General features: G+C 45.7%; 1 protein-coding gene across 1 annotated transcript in view; it reads right to left on the minus strand.

Moving 5' to 3' along the window:
• si:dkey-288a3.2 (protein phosphatase 1 regulatory subunit 37) overlaps positions 1-27,416 on the minus strand; it is a 97,461-nt gene that overhangs the window by 12,115 nt on the left and 57,930 nt on the right. Inside the window, exons 6-8 of the mRNA XM_060828996.1 lie at positions 19,695-19,845; positions 18,871-19,026; positions 16,519-16,631 (exon numbers count right to left, since the gene is read on the minus strand). Coding sequence (XP_060684979.1) covers positions 16,519-16,631; positions 18,871-19,026; positions 19,695-19,845 — 420 coding nt within the window. The remainder of the gene's footprint in view (positions 1-16,518; positions 16,632-18,870; positions 19,027-19,694; positions 19,846-27,416) is intronic.

Consider the following 27,416-nt stretch of genomic DNA (forward strand, 5'->3'; position numbering starts at 1 on the left):
TTCCAGCACTGAGTGAGGTTACCACGAAGGACTCTCCTTCTCAACCTTGTCCCTTGCCTGAAGTGTAGTGACCATGAGTTTAAACTACCACCAATCACCTCTCTCTAATGAAGGAGCAGCCCAATGTGACGATGGTGAGTTTGTGTTTATATATTGGGAGGAAAGTGAGTGTTGTTTACCTTTCCTTTTTCAAAATAGTACATAGGAATGTATAACATTTGCCCGAGCAGGCAGTGGAGCTTTGCTAGGACTTTTCATGTGAAAGACCACACCAACAAAGCAGCATGTATCAGTACTCCATTGAACACTGTGCCTACATTCTTTGCTTGAGTTTCTCGAGTAGGATTTAAACACACTAGCCTCTAATTCAGAGATGAGTGAGCTACCAACTGAGCCACAGCTGATAACATTTCACACATTATCTTGTACTATCTTGCAGACTGCTGGCACAGAGCTTCAGGTACTGGGAATACTATGCTTGCTTTGTGGGTTGTGTGATTCCTTATCCATTGAGGGGGCCATAACCTTTATCTGGAGTTGTCTTATCATGTGAAACTTTGGTTTGAGAATATTGAAGTGTTAAAAGTAATCCTGCCAGTTTGTTTCCCATGGCCAAATTCAAGAAAAACTTTGGAAAATCCCTTCGTCTACCATACACCAATACAGCAAACATGAAAATATACTAGCAAAAGGTAAATAACCAATGTGAAACCTACATACCGCAATGTCCTTCTCGCTCAGTAACTCTTAAGGAGAACAATTTCAGACGGAATGCAGCTTACATGATTTTCTTTACAGCCTGGCTATTTAGAAGTTTGTTTAGATGATATAATGATACATTAGCACAGTGTTTTTGTTTTCTTTAGGGAGGGGGAGAAGGGTAAACCAGACTTTTCTGTCTTGGGCATTAATTGGAAAAAAGAGGTTTTGAATAATTATTTTTGTGCACTAAATTACCACTCTAGAACTAATTACAGGCATCTAATTTGCATTAAACTGGTACATGTGGAATATTTTGCTTTTGCGAGCAACGTTTAGTCAGATTTACAGCCTGTTTTGAGTGCTTAACTTCTGAAAGCTGGGCTTGAGATTCAGAAATTTAGCTGGAATCGGAAGACTAGAAACAATCAAATAGTTACTGATTCAAAACATTCCAACGTTTACGTTATATATGCCGGGGAAGACGTTGGACTTTATCATAGCTCCTGCTGAATGACACAGTATTTATTTTAGTCACATAACCCCCTTCAAGGCTTAAAACCTCATTTCCTCCTGTTATGTCCTGGGGGCAATTTTAGCAGTCCTTAGTACCAGCAGGTGCCCTCGCCCGCCTGTGGTGGAGACTCATAAAACCATCCCTTCCACTATAAACAGAGCGCGCTTGATGAAATATATCAAAAAGAAACTGCAAATGCTGGAAATTAAAATGAAACCAGAAAATTCTGGAAACACAATGCAGAACCATCAGCACTCTGTTAACATTCCGGACAGAGCGTCTTCTCAGGATGCTAATCTGTCATATCAACACAATATCAGTCCAAAGTTACTGGAGTGTACACACCCAATTATTTTACATTTCCCCTCGTCCTTCAGTTTTATTATCTGAAAAGTGTGAGCTGGTGGTAATGCAATGAGGACAATGGATCTTCATGGGCCTTGGTGGATGGTGGATTCAATAGTCTATCTCCATAAATAATGAGATTTGTTTCTTTAATTGCCTGATGGAGGAAGATGATGAAGTCAAGTCAAATGAAGTCCAGAAAGAGAGAAAAAGAAATGAAAGACGAGATTGAGAAAGATGGAAAAGAAGATGGAAAGAAACATGGAAAATAGGAGCAGGAGAAGGCCATTCAGCCCTTTGAGCCTGTTCCACCATTCAATATGATGATGGCTGATCATCCATCTCAGTACCCTGTTCACACTTTCTTCCCATACTCTTTGATCTCTTTAGCCTTAAGCACAAAATCTAACTCCTTCTTGAAAATATTCAATATTTTGGCTTCAACCATGTTTTGTGAGGGAGAGTTTCTGAGGATTACCATTCTCTGGGTGAAGAGTAAGTATCTAAAAAAAAACACATATTTTAAATTTCAGTAATCTCTGGAAAAAATTGGGATCTGTTAGCATGAGATACCACAGTTCAAATGATTCCCAATTTACATGTATAGGTAGACTGATATTGCTGGAACTTAAATCACCTCATCAGAAAGGTTCTTACATTGCTAAGTACTAATCTTAACTTTCTGCAATGGGTTTAACGGGCCATTAAGCCATTTTTGCAAGGCTAACTGTAGAGCAGTACAAGTTGATAAGCAAATATGGCAATTTGTGAATTAGAGGATATCTCATCCTCACCAGGAGTTGCTCAAGAATAATTACATTGATGACATAGAATGAAGCTTTTCATCAGTGAAAGTTTCTTTGTAATCTGAATACAATTGATAATCATCATGCTAGCCATAAACTGTCAAACAGACTGGAAGAGTGTTCCATCAGTAAGATACACTGGAGAGCCATTTGTTCAATCCTTCTTGAATAACTAGTGAACTAGTACTTGCTGGGATTCTTGAAAGGTTTATGTTACACAGCTAGTGTAACGCTATTGATCTAGGCTCACTCATAACACTCATCATTAAGTTAGGCGATTGTTCCTGAGGCCACAGCAAGTAACACAGTACTGAGAGAATCTTATGCTGCATTGGTATCATCCTTAAAACTTCACAGATTTGTAATTTCAGGGCAGAAGATGGCCATTTGGCTTTTTGTTTCCATGTTGGCTCCATGTCTGTTCAAATATGAATAAAAAGATCTCATTGTGTTTGGGTGAAAAAGAAAAAGGTGCTGTCTTAACCAACATTTGCCGTTCAACTAACACAAATGACATTGACAAGCTGGCTATCTCATTGCTACTTATGGAATCTTACTCTATATTTGGCTACAAGATAAAAGTTCATAAGTATTTTCTTTCGCTGTGGATGGTCAGGGATGTGAAGTTTGCTTCATAAACTTATTTATTTTTTTAGATTCCCTCTAGCGTGGAAACAGGCCTTTCGGCCCAACAAGTCCACACTGACCCTCCAAAGAGTAACCCACCCAGTCCTATTTCCCTCTGACTAATGCACCTAACACTATGGGCAATTTAGCATGGCCAATTCACCTAACCTGCACATCTTTGGACTTGCTATTGGTGAGGCTACTGATGACAAAGGTTTCATTAAACTACACCTCACCATCACTATTAGCTGCTTCCACAGTTCCAGGCAGAATGCATTCTACTCCCATTCTCACCCACAGCCATGCATTCAATGTGGAGCATGACAGGCGGGAGTGGAATGCATAGATCAGGCTGGGAGCTCATTCCTGCAATGCAAAGATGTCAATTCCAGCTCCTTCAAAAGGCTCAAATACTGCTGGTTTGCAGTGCAACAGTCTCACTGCTTCAGTGCAGGGAAAGATCAATCACTCTACTTCTTACATACTTCAGCAATGATATCACTGCTTGGCTTCAGATTAAGATTTCCACAATTCAAAGCAAAATGTTTTTCAATTTGTATTTATTGGAGTCCAATGTTCTTGATTGCAATCTTCTACGTGAACAAACACTGATTACATCCAGAGCTCCTGAATGGCACAAAAAACTTTGTCGCATGTACAGTATCTCAGTTTTTCACAGTTAGTAGAATCCTGCTTCAGAGACAGAAAGTCAGGAGTTGGAGACCTATATCAGGATTGTTAATGCATAATGCAGGTGCAACAATGAATTTATTGCAAGCTTATTGTCAGAGGTGCCATTCTTCAGATGAGATATTAAACAGAGTTGCTGATTGTCTAAACTAAAACAAAGACAGCAGATGCTGGAGATCTGAAATTAAGACAGAAAGTGCTGGAGAAACTCATGGCACTCAAAACAATAACAGATACTGCTAAAAGTACTGAGTTTGTCCAGCACTTTCTGTCTTTATTGCTGGTTGTCTAATTCCGATCAATATTAAAAATCAAGTAACAGGGAGCTACTTTGACTCAAAATAACAGCCAAAAGTCATTCAACTCAGTGCTGTCTGTGATATATTTGGATTCTGGATCAGTGGTGCTGGAAGAGCACAGCAGTTCAGGCAGCATCCAAGGAGCAGCGAAATAGACGTTTCGGGCAAAATCCCTTCATCAGGAATAAAGGCAGAGAGCCTGAAAGGTGGAGAGATAAACTAGAGGAGGGTGGGGGTGGGGAGAAAGTAGCATAGAGTACAATAGGTGAGTGGGGGAGGGGATGAAGGTGATAGGTCAGGGAGGAGAGGGTGGAGTGGATAGGTGGAAAAGGAGATAGGCAGGTAGGACAAGTCCGGGCAAGTCATGGGGACAGTGCTGAGCTGGAAGTTTGGAACTTGGGTCTGGTTTGCCTGATTATTAGCTAAAAGACCCTTTACATTCAGCATTACTGATGTGATGATCAATAGACATTAAAACATGAGTATTCTCTTTCTGATTTTAATTCAATAAATAGCTAAGATTATTAAAGCCTCCAATCTATCCTCTCTGATTCATTATAATAGTTAAAAATCACACAACACCAGGTCATAGTCCAACAGGTTTATTTGGAAGCACTAACTTTTGGAGCGCTGCTGCTTCTTTGAAAGCTAGTGCTTCCAAATAAACCTGTTGGATGATAACCTGGTGTAGTGAGACTTTTAACTTTGTCCACCCCAGTGCAACACCTGCACTTCCAATTCATTATAATAGTTGGGTGTGCAACACATTAAAAAGCATTTAATTGCAATTCAAGAGTTTCTCCAGCAACACCTCACCTCATTTAGAGTTTAGATAAACTGTCCACGGATTTTGGTTCACTAGGAAAGTTTTCCATAGAATGTAGAAGCAGAGGACTTGATTAACCAAAAGACCTTAACTCATTTCAAAATGATCTTCTTATGAAAGAAAAACAGTAGCAATTAGGGCAAGACATATTTCCTGTTTTTGTCTTCTTAGTCACTCTAAAGTTCTTGCCACCAAGAAGCTAAATACAGTATGTGATGGTTTAATATATAATAACCTACAAATACTTAGTTACCACATGTCATTTCCAAATTTCACTCTCTGTTGTAACAAGATCTGCATTTTCATCACTATCTGAGGATAGAAATGTTTTCTGAATTCTTTACATAATTTCTTGCTAACAATTCTATTCTTTTGGTTTCACTCTTCAATAAGTGCAATCACCCTATCTTTTTTATGAAAAGCATTCATGATTTCAATCTTAGGTCACTTTGTCTCTTTTTCCAAGAGATAAATGAACCAATTTGATCATTTTTTGCTGGTGCTTTAATTTTTTTTCTGTAGATTGGAAATCATTAACTGTCTTTTCATACATTTTATTTGAATGAGACCAAAATTTGAATATGTAATGGAATGATATCTAAAGCAAAGCATAAATAACTTACAAATTCAAGAAAAAAAACATTTGTTCTGTAATGGTAATACATTGTGTAACTGTGATGATACCCTCTCTAAAAAAGATAGAAGCCTCCCATGTGTAGCACGCTGGGTGAAATTTTAAATCATCCACCCATTTACACAGAGTTTAAGAAAAATGTACTATTCTACTGCTGAGGTTAAATTTTGTATTTTAGAGATTAAATGTTTAATTGCTTTTAATTGCTATAAAGTTAAAAAAAGGTTAAGCCCATTCAGAACTCAATCTAGTGAGTCTGCTGGTCAGAACGATAGTTCCATTTGGCTTTTTGTTGACTGTGAGTGGTAGGATCAACTAAGAAGCAGCAAACATTCCAGGACAGATTTGCTTTTGCAATGCCTAGCCTGAGGAGCTTATTCCAAATTCAGACAGAAGCTGTTCACAACTTTTGGCAAGTAAGAAAAGAAAAACTCTCAGAAGGCTTCCATTAAAGTAATAATGTGCCATATTCCAGCTGATGGAAAACAATGTTTCATTCCCTTTCGCTCGTTATTTGACTTATTTGTTAAACAAATTCTCATAAAGTCTTAATTGAGCACATCTGCTGCATGTGATCATCACTCGCGGAGCACTGTAAGCGTGCTAATTATACAAACAGGAAAACACAGTGCTGCAAACTTAGATATAAGTAAACGTCGCCTGAGAGACCTTACATTTGAACTTAAACATAGAGTTACACCTGTAAAAAAATCTCTAATTCAGACATGTGCAAGTTGGGGTGTCCAGCAGTTGTGAAATAGGTACATAGACAGTTGTATTAATGTTGGCATTTCAGCGTTTTTCCAAATCCAGAGAAAAGTGGTGGTGGTGGTGGTGGTGGTGGTGGTGAGGTGGGATGGGGAGATTGTTGGACAGGGTTAAAGGAGCAATGGGGTGGACAGAATCAGATCAGGGCAACTATAATAGTAGCATCATGGTTAAGTCTGCTTCTTTTGTAAGGATACCTTTAACATAATATCTCAAAGATATATGCAGACAACGAAATGGAACACAATGGTGACCTAGCTCAATTTTCTCCATTTTCAGGGACAATTTAAGGAGATTGTAGAGGGGGCACCTCCAAGATAAAGCACCTTTACAGTTACCATTAGTTATCATCAGTTCCTTCCTGAAAACTGAAGACCCCTCTGATTAGCCTCCAACTGCGAGTGCCTATGGGCTGCACTTAACTGCACAGAGAACCTATCTCCATTCCAAATAAAGGGGTGTTCTTGTTGAAATTCCAAGGAGTGTCTCCTACTCAATGAGTTGCAAGTTCTGAACCCAGAAGCAGTTCCGACTCCCAGAGCCCACAAATTAATGGGCTTTTCCCCTAAATGCCAGGACCCTCCAACGGGATCTATTGGATCATGGGGAAGGTTCCTCATTATCATGAACCTGGCAAAAACTCGCAACACAATGGTAATCTGGGGAGCCCATGAGACAAAGGAGATTTGGTGAGTTGGCACTGGAGTGTCCAATGCTCTTCATCTGCATTATTTTCTCAGGATGGCTCACAGACCTTCATTCCTGATGCCTTATGTCTTTCAACTACTAGATCCTTGCCTCCAGTAACCAGGTCGAGGTTCCATGTTGGGACTCCACCTAGGTTGCTGAGCAGGTCAGTAAGTTTTATTATACCCCACCGGAACTGTCCCTCAGAATTATTGAGGCAAGGTGGGTAAGGAAGGTTCCAGCCTTGCAATTTTCTCCTTCAACCTAAGTCCAGCTAATATCATGGGCCATGTTTGTGACAGATAGATTCCTGCTGACACAGCCAGCACCTAATAGACTCCAAAGTCTCAGTCCAATTCTGAGGCCTTCTGCCGCACTCTCAGGAATGGAACATGAGAGTTGCTGAGCAGAGAAGAAACAGAAGGTAGGAATAAATCGGTTTTTCACAGATTGGAAGGTGGTGACAACTGAGTTACTGCAGTGATCAGCGCTTAGACACCAGCTATTTACAATATGGACCAATGGTTTGCATATGGAAATCAAATGTATTATTTCCAAGTTTGCTGATTACACAAAGATAAGTGGAATTGTGTATGCTAAGAGGTGAGGAGGAAGTAAAGAAGCTTCAAGATAGTAATTTGAATGAGTGGACAAATATTTGTAATATGTAATATAGGGAGTTAGTTAGCTCAGGGAGAAAGTGAGGACTGCAGATGCTGGAGATCAGAGTCAAAAAATGTGGTGCTGTAAAAGCCCAGCCCGGTCAGGCAGCATCTGAGGAACAGGAGAGTCAACGATTTGAGTATAAGCTCTTCATCAGGAGTGCTCTTCACCTGAGTTACTTTCTTAGGATAGGTCATAGACCTTCATTCCTGATGAAGAGTCTATGCTCGAAACACTGACTCTCCTGCTCCTCAGTTAGTTAGCTCAGTTAGCTGGACAGTTAGCTCACAATACAGAGTGACGCCAACAACATGTGCTCAGTTCTAGCAGTGGTTGAGGTTAGCATGGAGGAGCTGAAAATGTGTTGCTGGAAAAGCACAGCAGGTCAGGCAACATCCAAGGAGCAGGAGAGTCGATGTTTCGGACATGAGCCCTTCTTCAGGAATCCTGAAGAAGGGCTCATGCCCGAAACGTCGACTCTCCTGCTCCTTGGATGCTGCCTGACATACTGCGCTTTTCCAGCAACACATTTTCAGCTCCGATCTCCAGCATCTGCAGTCCTCACTTTCTCCTGTTACCATGGAGGACTCAATCTCTCCCCTCAGCTGAGGGGAGAGGACTCAACCTCTCCCCTCTCCTCTCAGGTTAAATCACCACCAGCCATCTCTCTCTCTCTCTTCACTACCTCCCTCTCTCTCTGACATGATTTGGAGGAAGTTAGTTACTTCTATCGGAAAAATGACAGCAGTGTTACTTAAATGGCAATAGATTGGGAAGTATTGACATAAAAAGGGAACTGGGAGTCCTTGTACACCTGTCACTAAAAGCAGGCATCCATGTGCTGCAAAAAGTTCAGAAAACAAGTGAAGCGTTGTTCTTCATTACAAGAGGGTTTGAGGACAGTCATACAGGAACTGTACTGTCCAAGTTGAGACCACACATGTAGTATTGTGTGCAATTTCGAATCCATAATTAAGAGAAGATGCACTTCCATACAGGGAATACAGAAAAGGCTCACCAGACTATTTCCAGGGATGGCAGATTTATCATTAGAGGAGAAATCAGATCACTGGATCTTAGAAGAATTAGAGGGGTTCTTATTGAAACATAAAATTCGGGCTTTATGAATTTGATGCAGGCATGATGTTTCCACTGGCTGGGGTGGAATCCAGAACAAAGAGTCATAATCTCAGGGTGTGCAGTGAGCCATTTTGATCTGATATGAGGAGAAATTGCTTCACTTTGACAGTGGTGAATACATGGAATTCCCTCCCACAGAAGGGCTGTAGATGCTGAATCACTGAAGGTATTTAAGAAATAAATAGATACCTTTCTGGGAAGAAAGGTGATGTATGGCATTGAGATGGAGGATTAGCTGTGATTCTGTTGATTGGCAGTGTGGGCTTAATGGTCTGAACAACCTACTCTGCTTTCATTTCCTGTGTTTCTCTCTTCCTAACTTAAGCCTCCATTGCCTCCCTCTAAAAGCAATGTTTTAATCTTGAATGAAGGAGTTGTCTTACTGGCCACCACAAAAATATATACTGGAACGGCAACTTCTATGAAATCAATGTCCCATGTCAGGATGCTGGGTTTGTTCCATAATGAAGGGGACCTTGGAAGTTGCATTGAGTCTGAAACCTACCCCAGAATAGAAATTGAACCCTGATCAACACAGGCCAATCAAGGAATTGAAGCTGCTGTGGCAATATAACTTTTTTGAGATAGAACACAGATGTTCTGCAAAGCAATCACCTCATCTATGTTTCATTTCCCCAATGTAGAGGAGACCACATTCTGATCAGTGCAAGAGGTAGCATGTAGCAATGAATAATGATGCTAGCTACCCCACCTTTCTTTCAGTCAGATCGTTGACCACAAATCCCTGCCACTCTTAATTATGCTATTAGCATATGTGGAAAAGATTTACAAGTTTTTACTCAATGGTTTGGCCACATTATGAGTATATCTTTCTTGGTCATCAGGTTCCTCAGTGCAACATGGATCCAAAGTCAGGGCGGCACGGCGGCTCAGTAGTTAACACTGCTGTCTCATAGCGCCAGGGACCCGGGTTCAATTCCCGCCTCGGGCAACTGTCTATGTGGAGTTTGCACATTCTCCCCATGTCTGCGTGGTTTTCTCCGGGTGCTCTGGTTTCTTCTCACAGTCCAAAGATGTGCAGGTCAGGTGAATTGGCCACGTTAAATTGCCTGTAGTGTTAGGTGGATTAGTCAGGGGTAAATATAGGGGGTGGGTTTCTCTTCGGAGGGTCGGTGTGGACTTGTTGGGCCAAAGGGCCTGTTTCCACACTGGAGGCATTCTAATCTAATCATAACTAGGGATACTACGCTCCTGCACTACTTTGCTATTGAATTTTAAACTAATCACAAAACCATGCTCTCTTGTATGAGCTCTGTATTTTCTGCTTCAAATATTTATTAAGTTTCGCTCGAAAGTTGCAAGGGAATCCCAGTCACCTGTTCTTAATTAAATGTTCAAACAATTCTGTATAAAAAAATTTCTCTTTTTTTAACAAACAGAAACAGAAGTTGCTGGAAACGTTCAGTGGGTCTGATAGTAACTGTGGACAGGAATCAGAGTTAATGTTTCAGGTCCAGTGACCCTTCCTCAGTACTGATGGTAGCTAGGGAAATGTTAGTTTTTTTTGTGCAGAAAATAGGTGGTGGTGAGGGGGCGAAGAAGTGAATGATAGAGCCCAAAGTGACAGAGGAACAGTTGGACAGAAAAAGGAGTGGACTATGGTCAGCCTAGGACAATGAATAACTATTAATAGGGACTACTTATGGTGAACAATGGGATTGTGTGTAATAGCAGACCATATGATAACAATGCCTAGTGACGTGTGTGTGTGTTGGGTAAGGGCGTGGGAGACAGTGCCTCAAGCCCTAAAATTGTTGAATTTGCTATTGAGTCCAGAAGGTTGTAGAGTTCAGAGTGGAGAGAGAGGTGCTGTTCTCCGAGCTTACAGCAAGCCTGAGACAGAGATGTTGGCCATGGAACACAATGGTGTATCAAAGTGGCAAGGATCTGTAAGCTCAGGGCCTTTTTTTGAGACAGAACTTGGGTGTTCTGCAAAGCAATCACCCAGGAGAAAGTGAGGACTGCAGATGCTGGAGATCAGAGCTGAAAATGTGTTGCTGGAAAAGCACAATAAGTCAGGCAGCATCCAAGGAGAAGGAGAATCGACGTTTCGGGCATGAGCCCTTCCTGAAACTTTGATCCTCCTTCTCCTTGGATGCTTCCTGACCTGCTGCACTTTTCCAGCAACACATTTTCAAAGCAATCACCCAGTCTACGTTTCATTTCCTCAATGCAGAGGAGACCACATTGCGAGCAACGAATGCAGAGACTAGATTGTGACAAGTGTGGGTAAAGTGCTACATCACCTGGAGGGTAATTTTGAGCCCTGGGATACTGAGGAGGGAGGAAGTGAACTTTCTGTAGTTTCAGAGGAAGGTGTTGTAGGGGATGTTGGCAATGAAGGAGAAGTGGTCCGGGGTGTCCTGAAGGGAATGGTTCCAAAGAAAACTGACAAGGGAAGGGATAGAATATGTATCTGCTGGTGGTATCCCACTGGAAGTGATGGTGATAGTGGCTAATGATCCTCTGGATCTGGATGCAGGTGGGATGGTGCAACTCTTTCATTATTATGGGGAGGAATAGAGGGGGTGAGGGTTGAAGTGTGGGAAATGGGTCAGACCCAGCTGTCAACTATAGTGCTGGGGAATCCTCGATTGAGGAAGAAGGTGGACATTTCGGAAGTTAGCATCATCAGGACAGATGCAACAGCGATGGAGGAACTAGGAAAATGGAATCAGGTTTTTACAGGAAGCAGGATGTGAGGATACATAGTCAAAGTGATTGTGTCCTTTTTTTTCTTTATTTCCTTCATGATGACTTACACAGCTGTCATCCAGAGGAAAGAGATATTTTTCTTCTCTTGAAACAGAGTAAATGCAAACAAAAACTTAAAAATTCAAGTTACTATAAATAATACCTGATCGTCTAAAGGGAGCAAATGGCATGACGGTAGGAGCTATACTTGTTCAACACATTCGTATATATATTACAACTGAGAATCTGAACTTAGGAGTAATCTTTGTCATAGATCACGTTCTTACTGTCAAAATGCTGGACATGCAACTTACCATTCAGCACAAGTCATTTCTATCTTCTTTTAGCTCCACCAAATAACAATGATTTGTCTGCAACAGCCAACGAATTAGTCTGCTAAACAAATGCAACTATTCTTCATCTTCTAGCTGTCCTCAAGTGCAAGAAACTGTACTGATATTTTTCATTACTTTTTGACTTTTATCAGACTTTTGCCTTTATTGCATTCTTATTGTTGTTAAGAGCTTTCTAAATTTCACACATGTAGGCGAGATATTAAGGTTAATATCAGTCTTGCAAACAGGTTGGGGCGAGTCCTTTCAGGCCCTATTAAGACTGAAGAAACATTATGAGAAAAAAATGATATGAAATAAATATATCCTTGCTTTAAAAAAGGATTCTTTAATAATACGAGAAACCTTGTCTGGCTCTTGCATTAGAAGCAGGAGGCATAACTGTTTATAAGGATAATAAATGCCTTGGTAACACTTTACAAGTGTCATCGTTTGAACTCAATTGACACTGCGAGCTAATTACAATAATCACAGCTTTAAGAATGTCTGCTTATCTCTCCTAATCACATAGTACAAGGTTGGCCTTTGACGCTTTTATATGAGGCATGTATTATTTAATCAAAATCTTCACAGGGAAATGGCACCCGCACGGAAGAGGGCTGCTCTTATTTTGTGTTTCTATGTGCAAGCCTTGCAATTTAATGTTAAAAAAAAATCAGTACTGGGTCTTTAATCTGTCTCCCTTCCACCTTATGTATTGTCAGATTACATGGTCGTTTTTACCTTATCAATGAATATTTTTAGCTGGGGAGCGGATACTGTCAGAGATTCTACATGAATGTCGAATAGCAGCAGGGGGTCTTCCAATATATCGTTGATGTGTTACTTTTTGGCAGTGGCGATATCACCAAAATTACAGTACTTACTGTTTAATTGCATGAGGTCAGAACCAGAGGCTTTATTTTTGCAAACAAGCAGGTTGTGTGATTAATCAATCAGGCTGTAGTGAACGGGCAGATCAAACTAGTTTGTACAATCCACAGAACTGGCATTGGAATATCAGTATGTGTCCAATTATTCATAAAGGAAATGAAACAAATTAGTTCAAAAATTTGAAGAATGAACATATTGACATTTGATTGTGCTTCATTTTTCTTGTCTTTCTGTTGATTTTGATCCTAGTTAGACTTGGAGCGAATCAGTGCTGAAACACACAAGCGTGTAGGACGAGATAAACAGTTTATGAATACAAGTGTATCGAATAAATACTGCAGAATTTCATGAAGGAAAATGCAGCTAAGTATTTCAATCATTAAGGAGAAATATAAGTAAGCAAAATCATTCCTTTGACAGATTTTGGGGTTTATTAAAAAGCAAATAATGCAAATTGATTGTTGGCAATCCTGTTGAAACTACACTTCTGAATCAACGGCCCAAACGTTGCTGTCAAAATAATGGTAGAATGAATAGCTGGCAGCATTATTTAAATGCAAATGTCTCAACAACTTCAGAAGAAAACAGATGCATGATTAAACCTGGAAGTGAAGAGTTTGTTGTTGGCAAAGAAACACTTCCCCATTAGCTTGGCGAAAATGCAACCTGCCCACTGTCTCAAATGCAATGAATGCTGCGAAGTTCCTGTAATTGCACAGTAAGCACAAAGGAAACTTGTCTCAGAAAGTTAAAGTCGTTTTTCTCAAGTCTCAGTGCCTGTTTCCCAAAATGTAAATGTTCACTACTACGGGTCAAACTCTGAAAATTAGTTGCAAACTACTTTCTGTTCCTTTCGTTTTCTCTTTTCAATCTAGTCTGTCTTTCCCTCTCATCAATTTATTTCTGCATCTTATTTGACAACAAATTCCCCATTCCTACAAAGCCACAATATGACTAGTTAAGGAAATACTTCAGGTGTGCTTGCCCAGTAAACTTAAAATTCCTGATGTCCTGTCAAGGGTCCTGCAATGTTTCCATCTCACACTTGCAGCTTTAAGCTAAATGGAGGGCAAGGTCAAGTTTAGTTAAAGATGGGTGCATAGATTCCTGATGAAGGGCTTATGCTCGAAACGTCGAATTCCCTATTCCTGAGATGCTGCCTGGCCTGCTGTGCTTTGACCAGCAACACATTTTCAGCTGTGATCTCCAGCATCTGCAGACCTCATTTTTTACTCGCCATTAATTAATAGCTTACAGAAATTTTGTGGCCATTCTGAATTTTCAAAGTGCTTTGTTCTGTATTATTTATTTTCACACTGGTTCAATGCAAGACATAAGGAATCATCTGCAAATATTGACAAAGCAAACTAATATTGTTCGAAACTGGCAGCTAATGTCAAAAGAAAACTCAGATTATTTGAAGTAATACTGAAAGATTAGAATAACACAACTTGTGGTTCATTGAGGAACACCCAGCAATGAAACAACTCTTTGAATGAATAAAACGCAAGTATTTCTGAGCCTGAAGTTAAATTAGACTCTGGAAGACAGCTTTATTTCCAGACACAGTTGTTACTTTACTGAGGAAAAGTCCAACTTGCTGTTTAACCAACACTTAGAATGAATGTTTTCAATTTATAAAATCATAATATAAATATGGATGAGGACGACCATTTGGACTATCATATTTTATCCATTTGGAAAAACACTCTGGTTCTTCACCATGATCTATTGAATTACTTCCAAATTGCTGCTTTGACAGTATAACTCAGGACATATTCCTGCCAGGATTTTCAGAAACTTATTACAATGCATGTTCTTTTCTTTTTCAGAAAGATCCCTGTTACTTTATCATGTGACATTGAACAAATCCTGTCTCACATTAGATCTCGCTCAAATATCACCTCTCTTTTCACTGCCCTCCATTGATATCACTATTCTCCAAAACATTCCCTTTAAACCCCTTGTCTACAGCTGTAAAACTCATGGCTTTGCCATACTCACTTCCAGAATGTTCAAGCTTCCTCTATCCCAACTGAATCACAATATATCTCCACCAACCCTTCTGGAACACCCTTTCCCTTGATTTCAACTGTTCCTGCTTTCAAAGGTGTTCATGAAAACCACCCTCTCAAATCAGCTTTGGTCACTTGCCTTAACTCTTCTCTCAATCAGTGTCTGAGTCCAGTGTTTCTTCTATAATATATTTTTTACTTTGCTATTTTAAGTTATGTTTGTTATGAGCACCATCCTGACTTGGAGTTACAGTCCATTGTTTCATTAATACTGAGTCAAACTCCCTTCCTAACACCACTGTAGATGTCTCTACACCCCAGGTTTAAGAAGACAGCTCATCACCATCTTGTCTAAGGCAATTCAGGGTGGACAACAAAGACTAGCCTAGCCAGCGATGCCCATATCCCATGGACAAATAAAGGAAAAGCTCTGAGAAGTTCAAAGATAGAGCCTGGTGAAATTATTAACTCAGGAAAAAATGGTTTGCCCAAAATAGTATATCTAATTTCAAAGAGGAATGCCAGATAGAGGGTTGTTTTTCAGACTAGAGACCTGTGACCAGCAGTGTTCCACAGGGATCAGTGTTGGGTCCACTTCTGTTTGTCATTAATATGTACGATTGGATGAGAATATAGGAGGCATGGTTAGTAACTTTGTGGATTACACCAAATTTGGTGATATAGTGGACAGTGAAGAAGATTCTCTAAGACTACAAAGAGATCTGGATCAATTGTGTTAATGGGCAGAGAAGTGGCAGACAGAGTTTAATTTGGATAAATGCAATGTATTGCATTTTGGTAAAATAAACAGGGGCAGCATTTATACAATTAATGGTAAGGCCCTGGGAAATGTTGTCGAAGAAAGAGACCTAGGGATTCAGGTACATAATTCTTTGAATTTTGCTTCACATTCCGAAACGGTGGCTAAGAAGGTGTTTAGCACACTTGCCTTTATTGCTCAGACCTTTTAATATAGGAATGGGGCATTATGTTGAGGTTCTACAGGAGATTGATGAGGCCTCTTCTGGAGTACTACATGCAGTTCTGGTCACTTTGCTATAGGTAAGATATTATTAAATTGGAAAGCGGTCAGAAAACATTTACCAACATGTTGCCAGGAATGGAGGGCTTGAATTATCTGGAGAGGATGGATAGACTGGGACTTTTTTCATTGAAGCATTGGAGGTTGAAGGGTGATCTTATAGAGGTTTATAAAATCATGAGGGGCATAGGTTAGGTGAATAGCAAAAAATGTTTTCCTAGGGTGGGGAGTTCAAAACTAGGGGGCATATTGTTAGGGAGAGAGAAAGATTTCAAAAGGACATAAGGAGCAACATTTTTTCACAGAATGGTTCATGTATGAAATGAACTGCCAAAGGAAGTGATAGATGCAGGTACAGTTACAACATTTATAAAGCATTTGGATAAGTACATGAATAGGAAACGTTTGGATGGATATGGGTCATGCATAGTCTAGTGGGAGTAATTTAGTTTGGAACATGGTTGGCATGGACTAGTTGGAACAAAAGGTCTGTTTCCATGCTGTATGACTATAATTCCATTATATACCTCCTCTCACTGCTTGCTTTCAGGTACTTTGAATTGTCCCCTTTGTCCATGAGAACAAACACCAATGTAGAATTTGATGTAAATCACCAGAGAGCAGTCAGGGCTTCAGTTCAAAATCTCATCTGAAAGACAGCATCTTGACAAAACATCTCTTTTTCGCTTCAAGTAATCCTGAGATTTAAATTCAGTGTTCAAAATTTAAGACACAGCAAGTAATCTCATCAATAAGCAGATCTATTGTATGCTGTCTATATACAGAATATCACCATTAATGTTAAAATGATAAACTTACGAGAATAGCAGCTAGGTGACTCATCCCTTTATGAGTTAGTTTGTTGTTCCAAAGTATAAGTGTTTTCAGCCCTTGCTTCTGTCTTTTTAGACCTTCACAGATATCTTTCAGTCCTAGAAACAAATGCAACTAGTTAACTCTCAGAACTGCCTTGTAACCTTTATGTTGTTTCTAAATCTTTCAAACGTGCCCTGATTCAGTTCTCAATCACTGTGAAATTTGGACACATGGGTACTCAAAAGGTGAAGACTACCAGTGAGGTACTTTCATGAAAAAATGGTACTGATCTATTTTAGGTGACCTTGAATGCACCTCCCACCACTCCTTCTGGCAGCACTTTGCTCCCATGATTCAGAAACTTTGTTTCACTGATATGTGCCATACGTGTGGTGACAAGCATAGAATCTGATGATGAAAGCTCATGGCACAGTGGTAGTGTCTCCATCTTTGAGTCAGCAGGCCTGAGATCAAATCCCACTCACTCCAGAGGCCTACAATCATACAAAAGTGTCAACAATTTGATGAATCCCACCTTGATATCAGGGATCTTGATAGATTCTGATGTAGGAAAGTTAAAGACTAAACATTGCTATACTGTGTCTCAGACTGTGAGGTATCATGCATCGTAGGTGTATACATTTGTTCCTGGAACTTTACACATTAACTATGTACCAGAGTTAGTAAATGTCCCAATTTCAACGCACTGGAAAATATAAATACAAACTGACCATAAATGCACTAAGGAAAAGGAATACTGTGAAAACAATCCTGTGTGAACTGTTGGCCTTGGCCCAGTGGCTGCATTCTCTTCACTGGAACATAGAAGGTTGAAAGATGATCTTCTGGAAGTTTATAAAATAAGGAGGGCTATAGATAGGGTTAATGGTAGTTGTTTTTTTCACTAGGATGGGGGAATTTCAAGGCTACAGGGACATTTTAAGATAAGAGGAGAGAGTTTTAAAAAGTCATGGGGGCAAATTTTTAATACATAGGATGGTTCGTGTGTGGAATGAACTTCCTGAGGAAGTGGTGGATGTGGGTACAAATACAACCTTTAAAAGACATTTGGATAATTCCATGAATAGAGTCATAGAGTCATAGAGATGTACAGCGCGGAAACAGACCCTTCGGTCTAACCCTTCCATGCCAACCAGATATCCCAAACCAAACTAGTCCCATCTGCCAGGACCCGGACCATATCTCTCCAAACCCTTCCTATTCATATACCCATCCAATTGCCTTTTAAATATTGCAATTGTACCAGCCTCTACCACACCCACTGGCAGCTCATTCCATACACGTACCACCCTCTGTGTGAAAAAGTTGCCCCTTAGGTATCTTTTATATCTTTCTCCTCTCACCCTAAACCTATGCCCTCTAGTTCTGGACTCCACGATCCCAGGGAAAAGACTTTGTCTATTTACCCTATCCATGCCCCTCATAATTTTGTAAACCTCTTTAAGGTCACCCCTCAGCCTCCGACGCTCCAGGGAAAACAGCTCCAACCTGTTCAGCTTCTCTCTATAGCTCAGATCCTCCAACCCTGGCAGGAAAGGTTTGGAGGGATTTGGACCAGGAGCAGGCAGTGAGGACTACTTTAGTTTGGGATTATATTCAGCATGAACTGGTTGAACCGAAGGGTGTATTTCTGTGCTGTGTGACTCAGAAGGTTCTAGGTTAAAGCCCTGATCCAAAGATGTGTGTGTGTAATTGAGACTGGTACAGAAAGAGTTGGAAACATATCATAATTAATTTCAGTGTAAACTATATTCCATTCAGGAAGAAGACCTAAGAAGACTTGTTCTACACTGTTAAATAAAATGTAATTTTTATGGTAACTTTTACAACCTCACAGAGTCGTACAGTGGCTTACAATAAATGTACATCCAAAACACTGAATTTCCATTACAACTATTTGATAATGGTGAGATAATTTATTTCAATGATTTTGATTAAGGGATAAATATTGATTGGGACATTAGGATAATCCCCCTGTTATTTTTCAAATAGTAGTGCAAAAGTCAGGGCCTCAGATTAACAATTTCAGTGTTAACACTTTTGACAATTAATTGGCACATCAGCCTGGATTTTATTGCTCAACTCTTTGGAATGGGACTTTCTCAGACCTGACTCGGATGTACAAGTGACCCCAAGCCACAAGTGACACGGTCAGTCAATTCCAATATTCCGTACTGGTCCTGGTTATTGCATAGCAAATGCACCCAAAAACAACAAATGATTGCGATACAGGCCAGTTTTAAAGTGGAATCAAAGTGACCAGAAAATGAAACATGTTCCAAGTTACTTAATCCATTGTTAAGATTCATTGTGTAGTGTACCACTCCTATTTACCTGTGTCGAAGATGCAATTGTTTTTAAGGTCTAACAGTCTTATGGTACAGTTAGATTGCAACAGCTCTCGCAGGTACATGGAGTCCTGAACGCTGTTCAGGTTGTTGTCTGCCAAGTAAAGTTCCTGTAGCATTTGGTTCACATTCAGGGCAGAAACTGTGGGAAGTCAGACAGGAAGCAACAGATTCAGCTGCATGAAATTAGCAAAATATGAAGATGAGTTCTCAAGAAGTCTGGGCATTGATATGAAATCTCACGAGGTCTAACCTGCTTGGATCTTACATTTCATAATACAATCACAGAAAATTCCATTCTGCATATTTCTAATGGAATCATTAACCCAAGGGTTAACAATTGCATTAAAATAACACAAAGAATTTTACGTGAGCACACTCAGTAGTGTGTTACTGGAGTTAATTATATTCCTTAATGTTCTACTTATTCTTTACATCCTGTGTAGAAGTCTGTACTTTTATGATTTGGTTTGATTTGAAGTTCTGAAAGATTGATATTTTAATGATAAAGATGCAAAAGGCTAATCCAAATGACACTCGTCTGATTTATAAGCCATTTCAGTGATATATCTCCCCCATCATAGCATTCCCTCCCACCAAGCCTCACAGCAAGAATGTTATTTTTACAGGCGGCATCAATATAAAATACTCCACATTAAAGGCTAGTTCCAGGAATAATCTCTTTAGTGAGAGTCCCAGCCCCAAAGTAATGCAGGCACCATTCTTCCAACATGGTCAAATGGTCCTTTTCTCACAGTACACTGTCTTTACAGCCTGTGAAAGCAAGAGTAAGAGGAGACAAAAATGTACCTAGTAGCATCAGAGGCCGCCCACTTAAACTGGCATTATCCAAACGTAAAACCCTCAGATGACTGTTGAACTTCAGGCCTTGTGCCACAGAGCGTGCATTGTGCTCCATCAAGGGAATGCCACAGGCCGCAAACTCTTTCAAACTGCTACTCTAAGGAAATAAAAATATCCTGTTTATTTAAACTGGCAAAATGGTCTGAATCCAGATTGTACATATTCTGGTTTAGCCCTAATTGGCAAACATAACAACTGTATAATCAGCAAATTGTTCGAAATCTGCCCATGATCTTCTGGTAAAATGGCAGCACAGTAAGATGCTCCAGCTGAAACTCGTTCATTCTGCGTAGTGGAGTGGGGGTTAGTGTCCCGCTGTGGGAGTGGGGGATAGTGTCCCGCTGTGGGAGTGGGGGTTAATGTCCCGCTGTGGGAGTGGAGGTTAGTGTCCCGCTGTGGGAGTGGGAGTTAGTGTCCCGCTGTGGGAGTGGGGGTTAGTGTCCCGCTGTGGGAGTAGGGGATAGTGTCCCGCTGTGGGAGTGGGGGTTAGTGTCCCACTGTGGGAGTGGGGGTTAGTGTCCCACTGTGGGAGTGGGGGTTAGTGTCCCGCTGTGGGAGTGGGGGTTAATGTCCCGCTGTGGGAGTGGAGGTTAGTGTCCCGCTGTGGGAGTGGGAGTTAGTGTCCCGCTGTGGGAGTGGGGGTTAGTGTCCCGCTGTGGGAGTAGGGGATAGTGTCCCGCTGTGGGAGTGGGGGTTAGTGTCCCACTGTGGGAGTGGGGGTTAGTGTCCCACTGTGGGAGTGGGAGTTAGTGTCCCGCTGTGAGAGTGGGGGTTAGTGTCCCGCTGTGGGAGTAGGGGATAGTGTCCCGCTGTGGGAGTAGGGGATAGTGTCCCACTGTGGGAGTGGGGGTTAGTGTCCCACTGTGGGAGTGGGGGTTAGTGCCCCGCTGTGGGAGTAGGGGATAGTGTCCCGCTGTGGGAGTGGGGGTTAGTGTCCCGCTGTGGGAGTAGGGGATAGTGTCCTGCTGTGGGAGTGGGGGTTAGTGTCCCACTGTGGGAGTGGGGGTTAGTGTCCCACTGTGGGAGTAGGGGATAGTGTCCCACTGTGGGAGTGGGGGATAGTGTCCCGCTGTGGGAGTAGGGGATAGTGTCCCGCTGTGGGAGTCGGGGATAGTGTCCCGCTGTGGGAGTAGGGGATAGTGTCCCGCTGTGGGAGTGGGGGTTAGTGTCCCACTGTGGGAGTGGGGGTTAGTGTCCCACTGTGGGAGTAGGGGATAGTGTCCCACTGTGGGAGTGGGGGTTAGTGCCCTGGTGCGGGAGTGGGGGATAGTGCCCCAGTGTGGGAGGGGGGGTTAGCACCCGCCTTGTGAGTGTGGGGGTTAGTGGCCCGGTGTGGGAGTGGGGGTTAGTGCCCCTGTGAGGGAGGGGGGGTTAGTGTCCCGCTGTAGGAGTGGGGGATAGAGCCCTGGTGCGGGAGTGGGGGTTAGTGCCCCGCTGTGGGAGGGGGGTTAGTGCCCCTGTGAGGGAGGGGGGGGTTAGTGTCCCGCTGTAGGAGTGGGGGATAGAGCCCCGGTGCGGGAGTGGGGGTTAGTGCCCCGGTGTGGGATTGGGGGATAGAGCCCCTGTGCGGGAGGGGGGGGTTAGTGCCCCGCTGTGGGAGTGGGGGATAGAGCCCCGGTGCGGGAGTGGGGGTTAGTGCCCGGCTGTGGGAGTGGGTGTTAGTGACCCCGTGCGGGAGTGGGGGATAGTGTTCCAGTGTGGGAGTGGGAGTTAGTGCCCCAGTATGGGAATGGATGTTAGTGTCCCGGTGCAGGACTGGGGGATAGTGCCCCGGTGTGAGAGTCGGGGGGTAGTGCCCTGGTGTGGGAGTGGGGATTAGTGCCCAAGTGTGGGAATAGGGCTCAGTGCCCTGGCATGGGAATGGGGGTTAGTGCCCTGGTGTGTGAGTGGGGGTTAGTGCCACAGTGGGGAGTGGTGATTAGTGCCCCGGGGTGCAACCGAGGTTTAGTGCCACTGTGTGGGATTGGGGATTAGTGCCTTGGTGTGAGAGTGGGGGCTACTGCTGCGGTATGGGAGTGGGGGTTAGTGCCCCGGTGCAGGATTGAGAGTTAGTGCCCATTGTGAGAGTGAGGGTTTTTGCCCCTGTGTGAGAGTGGGAGTTAGTGCCCACTTGAGGGAGGGGGGGTTAGTGTCCCGCTGTAGGAGTGGGGGATAGAGCCCCGGTGCGGGAGTGGGGGATAGAGCCCCGGTGCGGGAGTGGGGGTTAGCGCCCTGCTGTGGGAGTGGGTGTTAGTGACCCTGTGCGGGAGTGGGGGATAGTGTTCCAGTGTGGGAGTGGGAGTTAGTGCCCCAGTATGGGAGTGGGTGTTAGTGTCCCGGTGCAGGACTGGGGGATAGTGCCCCGGTGTGAGAGTCGGGGGGTAGTGCCCTGGTGTGGGAGTGGGGATTAGTGCCCAAGTGTGGGAATAGGGCTCAGTGCCCTGGCATGGGAATGGGGGTTAGTGCCCTGGTGTGTGAGTGGGGGTTAGTGCCACAGTGGGGAGTGGTGATTAGTGCCCCGGGGTGCAACCGAGGTTTAGTGCCACTGTGTGGGATTGGGGATTAGTGCCTTGGTGTGAGAGTGGGGGCTACTGCTGCGGTATGGGAGTGGGGGTTAGTGCCCCGGTGCAGGATTGGGAGTTAGTGCCCATTGTGAGAGTGAGGGTTTTTGCCCCTGTGTGAGAGTGGGAGTTAGTGCCCACTTTGGGAGTGGGGGTTAGTGCTCCAGTGTGGGAGTGGGGGTTAGTGCCCCTGTGCGGGAGTGGGAATTAATGCCCCACTGTGGGAGTTAGTGCCCTGCTGTGGGAGTGGGGTTTAGTGCCACCATGGGGGAGTGGGGGTTAGTGACCCCACGTGGGAGTGGGGGTTAGTGCCCGGTGTGGGAGTGGGGGTTAGTGCCCATTGGGAGTGTGGGTTAGGGCCCCCATGTGGGAGTGGAGGTTAGGGCCCTGGTGTGAGAGTGGGGGTTAGTGCCCACTGTGGGAGTGGGGTTTAGTGCCACCATGGTGGAGTGGAAGCTAGTGGCCCACTGTGAGAGTGGGGGTTAGTGCCCCGGTGTGTGAGTGGGGGTTAGTGCCCCGCTTTGGGAGTGGGGGTTAGTGCGCTGGTGTGGGAGTGGGGTTTAGTGCCACCATGGGGGAATGGGGGTTAGTTCCCGGCTTTGGGAGTGGGGGTTAGTGCCCCGGTGTGGGAGTGGGGTTTAGTGCCACCATGGGGGAATGGGGGTTAGTGCCCAGCTTTGGGAGTGGGAGTTAATGCTCTGGTGTGGGAGTGGGGGTTAGTGCCCTGCTGTGGGAGTGGGGGTTAGTGCCACCATGGGGGAATGGGGGTTAGTGCCCGGCTTTGGGAGTGGGAGTTAATGCTCTGGTGTGGGAGTGGCGGTTAGTGCCCACTGTGGGAGTGGGGTTTAGTGCCACCATGGTGGAGTGGAAGCTAGTGGCCCACTGTGAGAGTGGGGGTTAGTGCCCCGGTGTGTGAGTGGGGGTTAGTGCCCCGCTTTGGGAGTGGGGGTTAGTGCGCTGGTGTGGGAGTGGGGTTTAGTGCCACCATGGGGGAATGGGGGTTAGTTCCCAGCTTTGGGAGTGGGGGTTAGTGCCCCGGTGTGGGAGTGGGGTTTAGTGCCACCATGGGGGAATGGGGGTTAGTGCCCGGCTTTGGGAGTGGGAGTTAATGCTCTGGTGTGGGAGTGGGGGTTAGTGCCCTGCTGTGGGAGTGGGGTTTAGTGCCACCATGGGGGAATGGGGTTTAGTGCCCGGCTTTGGGAGTGGGAGTTAATGCTCTGGTGTGGGAGTGGGGGTTAGTGCCCCGCTTTGGGAGTGGGGGTTAGTGCCCCGGTGTGGGAGTGGGGTTTAGTGCCCAGGTGTGGGAGTGGGATATAGTGCCCCGGTGTGAGAGTGGGGGTTAGGACCCTGTTGTGTGAGTGGGGGTTAGTGCCCCGGTGTGGGAGTGGGGATTAATGCCCTGCTGTGGGAGTGGGGGTTAGTGGCCTTCTGTGGAAGTGGTGGTTAGTGCCCCGGTGCGGGAGTAGGGGTGAATGCCCTGTTGTGGGAGTAGTGGTTAGTGGCCTTCTGTAGGAGTGGTGGTTACTGCTCCAGTGTGGGAGTGGGGTTTAATGCCCCAGTGTGGGAGTGGAGGTTAGGGCCCTGGTGTGAGAGTGGGGGTTAGTGCCTGCTGTGGGAGTGGGGTTTAGTGCCACTGTGGGGTAGTGGGGGTTAATGCCCGCTGTGGAAGTGGGGTTTAGTGCCACCATGGGGGAGTGGGGGTTGGTGCCCCGGTATGGGAATGGGGGTTAATGCCCTGCTGTGGGAATGGGGTTTAGTGCCACTGTGGGGGTAATGGGGGTTAGTGCCCCACTTTGGGAGTGGAGGTTAGTGTCCCGGTGTGGGAGTGGGGTTTAGTGCCACTGTGGGGGTAATGGGGGTTAGTGCCCCACTTTGGGAGTGGGGGTTAGTGTCCCGGTGTGGGAGTGGGGTTTAGTGCCCAGGTGTGGGAGTGGGGTATAATGCCCCAGTGTGAGAGTGGGGGTTAGGGCCCTGGTATGGAAATGGGGATTAGTACCCCGGTGTGGGAGTGGGGGTTAATGCCCTGCTGTGGGAGTGGGGGTTAGTGGCCTTCTGTGGAAGTAGTCGTTAGTGCCCCGGTGTGTGAGTGGGGGTTTAGTGCCCGGTGTGGGAGTGGGGTTTAGTGCCCTGGTGTGGGCGTGGGGGTTAATGCCCCGGTGTGAGAATGGGGGTTAGTGCCCTGCTGTGGGAGTGGGGGTTAGTGCCCCGGTGTGGGAATGGGGGTTAGTGCCCTGCTGTGGTAATGGGGGTTAGTTGCCCGGTGTGGGATTGGGGGTTAATGCCCCCTTGTGGGAGTGGGGGTTCGTGCCCCGATGTTGGAGTGGGGGGTAGTGCCCTGCTGTGGGAGTGGGTATTAATGCCCAAGTGTGGGAATAGGGCTTAGTGTCCCGGTGTGGGAGTGGGGGTTTGTGCCCCCGTGTGGGAGTGGGGGTTTGTGCCCCCGTGTGGGAGTGGGGGTTAGTGCCCGGATGTGAGAGTGGGGGTTAGTGCCCGGATGTGAGAGTGGGGGTTAGTGCTCCAGTGTGGGAATGGGGATTAATGCCCCATTGTGGGAGTTAGTGCCTTGCTGTGGGAGTGGGGTTAGTGCAACCGTGGGGGAGTGGGGGTTAGTGCCCCACTTTGGTAGTGTGTGTTAGTGCCCCCATGTGGGAGTGGGGTTTAGTGCCCTGGTGTGGGAGTTGGGGTTAGTGCCCCGGTGTGGGAGTGGGGTTTAGTGTCACTGTGTGGGAGTGGAGATTAGTGCCCCGGTGTGGGAGTGGGGGTTAATGCCCCGGTGTGTGAGTGTGGGTATAGTGCCCAGTGTGGGAGTGGGCATTAATCCCCCGGTGTGAGAGTGGGGATTTGTGCCCGGTGTGGGAGTGGCGTTAGTGCCTGGTGTGGGAGTGCGGTTTAGTGCCCCGGTATCAGAGTAGGGATTTGGGCCCTGGTGTGGGAGTGGGGGATAGTGTCCCAGTGTGGGAGTGGGGGTTAGTGCCCTGCTGTGGGATTGGGGTTTAGTGCCACCGTGTGGGAGTGGGGTTTAGTGCTCCCACATGGGAGTGGTGGTTAGTGCCCCGGTGTGGGAGTGGGGTTTAGTGCCCCACTTTGGGAGTGGGAGTTAGTGCCCCAGTGCGAGAGTGGGGGTTAGTGCTCTCAAATGGGAGTGGGAGTTAGTGTCCCCGTGTGGGTGTGTGTTAATGCCCCGGTGTGTGAGTGGGGTTAATGCCCCGGTGTGTGAGTGGGGGTTAGTGCCCCAGTGTGGGAGTGGGGGGTTAGTGCCCCGCTATGGGAGTGGGGATAAGTGCCACCGTGGGGGAGTGGGGGATAGAGCCCCGGTGTGGGAGTGGGGGCTAGTGCCTGGTGTGGGAGTGGGGGCTATTGCCCTCGTGCGGGATTGGAAGTTAGTGTCTGGAGTGGGAGTGGGGATTAGTGCCCTGGTGTGGGAGTGTGGGTTAGTGCCACTGTGTGTGAGTGGGGGTTAGTGCCCCGGTGTGGGAGTAGGGGTTAATGCCATGTTGAGGGAGTGGGAGTTAGTGGCCTTCTGTAGGAGGGGTGGTTAGTGCCCCGGTGTGGAATTGGGGGTTTAATGCCCTCCTGGGGAAGTGGGGGTTAGTGACCTTCTGTGGAAGTGGAGGCAATTGCCCTGGTGCAGGTTAGTGTCCGGTGCGCGAGTGGAGGGTAGTGCCCCAGTGTGAGAGTGGTGGTTAGTGCCCCGGTGTGGGAGTAGGGGTTTGTGCCCAGTGTGGGAGTGGGGGTTTCTGCACGGTGTGGGAGTGGGGGTTAGTGCCCGGTGTGGGAGTGGGGGTTTGTGCCCAGTGTGGGAGTGGGGGTTTGTGCACGGTGTGGGAGTGGGGGTTAGTGCCCCAGTGTGGGAGTGGGGGTTAGTGCCCGGTGTGGGAGTGGGGGTTTGTGCCCAGTATGGGAGTGGGGGTTTGTGCACGGTGTGGGAGTGGGGGTAAGTGCCCGGTGTGGGAGTGGGGGTTAGTGCCCCAGTGTGAGAGTGGGGTTTGGGCCCTGGTATGGGAGTGGGGGTTAGTGGCCCAGTGTGGGAGTGGGAATTAATGCCCCGGTGTGGGAGTTAGTGCCCTGCTGTGGGAGTGGAGGTTAGTGCCCTGGCGTGAGAGTGGAGGTTAGGGCCCTAGTGTATGAGTGGGGATTAGTGCCCTGGTATGGGAATGGGAGTTAGTGCTCCGGTACGGGAGTGGGGGTTAGTGGCCTTCTGTAGGAGTGGTGGTTAGTGCCCCGGTGTGGAAGTGGGGGTTAATGCCTTGCTGTGGGAGTGGGGATTAGTGGCCTTCTGTAGGAGTGCGAGTTAATGCCCCGGTGTGTGAGTGTGGGTTTAGTGCCCCGGTATGGGAGTGGGGGTTAGTGCCCCGGTGTGGGAGTGGGGGTTAATGCCCCGGTGTGGGAGTGGGGGTTAGTGCCCCGGTGTGTGTGTGGGTTAGTGCCACTGTGTGGGAGTAGGGATTTGTGCCCCGGTGCGGGAGTGGGGGCTATTGCCCTGGTGTTGGAGTGGGCGTTAGTGTCCGGTATGGGAGTGGGGGTTAATGCCCCGGTGTGGGAGTGGGGGTTAGTGCCCCGGTGTGTGAGTGTGGGTTAGTGCCACTGTGTGGGAGTAGGGATTTGTGCCCCGGTGCGGGAGTGGGGGCTATTGCCCTGGTGTTGGAGTGGGCGTTAGTGTCCGGTATGTTAGTGGGGGTTTGTGCCCGTGTGGGAGTGGGCATTAGTGCCCCAGTGTGAGAGTTGGGATTAGTGCCCTGATGTGAGAGTGGGGGTTAGTGCCCCGGTGTGGGAGTGTGTGTTTGTGTCCGGTGCGGGAGTGGGCATTAGTGCCCGGTGTGGGAGTGGGGATTAGTGCCCCGGGGTGGGAGTGGGAGTTAGTGCCCTGGTGTGAGAGTAGGGATTAATGTCCCGGTGTGGGAGTGCGGTTAGTGCTCTGTTGTGGGAGCAGAGGCAGTGGCCAGCATTCAGACCACGTGGAGGCTGAGTGCCCTTGGAGAGAGATTGGGGATGTTTATCTTTTTAACTTTGCTTCTTGTTTTTCTGACCTATGGTTACACTGTGTACTGCTGCAATGTAACATCCCTCCTTCATTTCTCCATTATGTAACTATGGATTGTACTTAGGTACCTGTAACCTGAGATGGTGC

Source organism: Hemiscyllium ocellatum, chromosome 8 (genome assembly GCF_020745735.1).
Source record: "Hemiscyllium ocellatum isolate sHemOce1 chromosome 8, sHemOce1.pat.X.cur, whole genome shotgun sequence".
Classification (NCBI taxonomy): Eukaryota; Metazoa; Chordata; class Chondrichthyes; order Orectolobiformes; family Hemiscylliidae; genus Hemiscyllium; species Hemiscyllium ocellatum.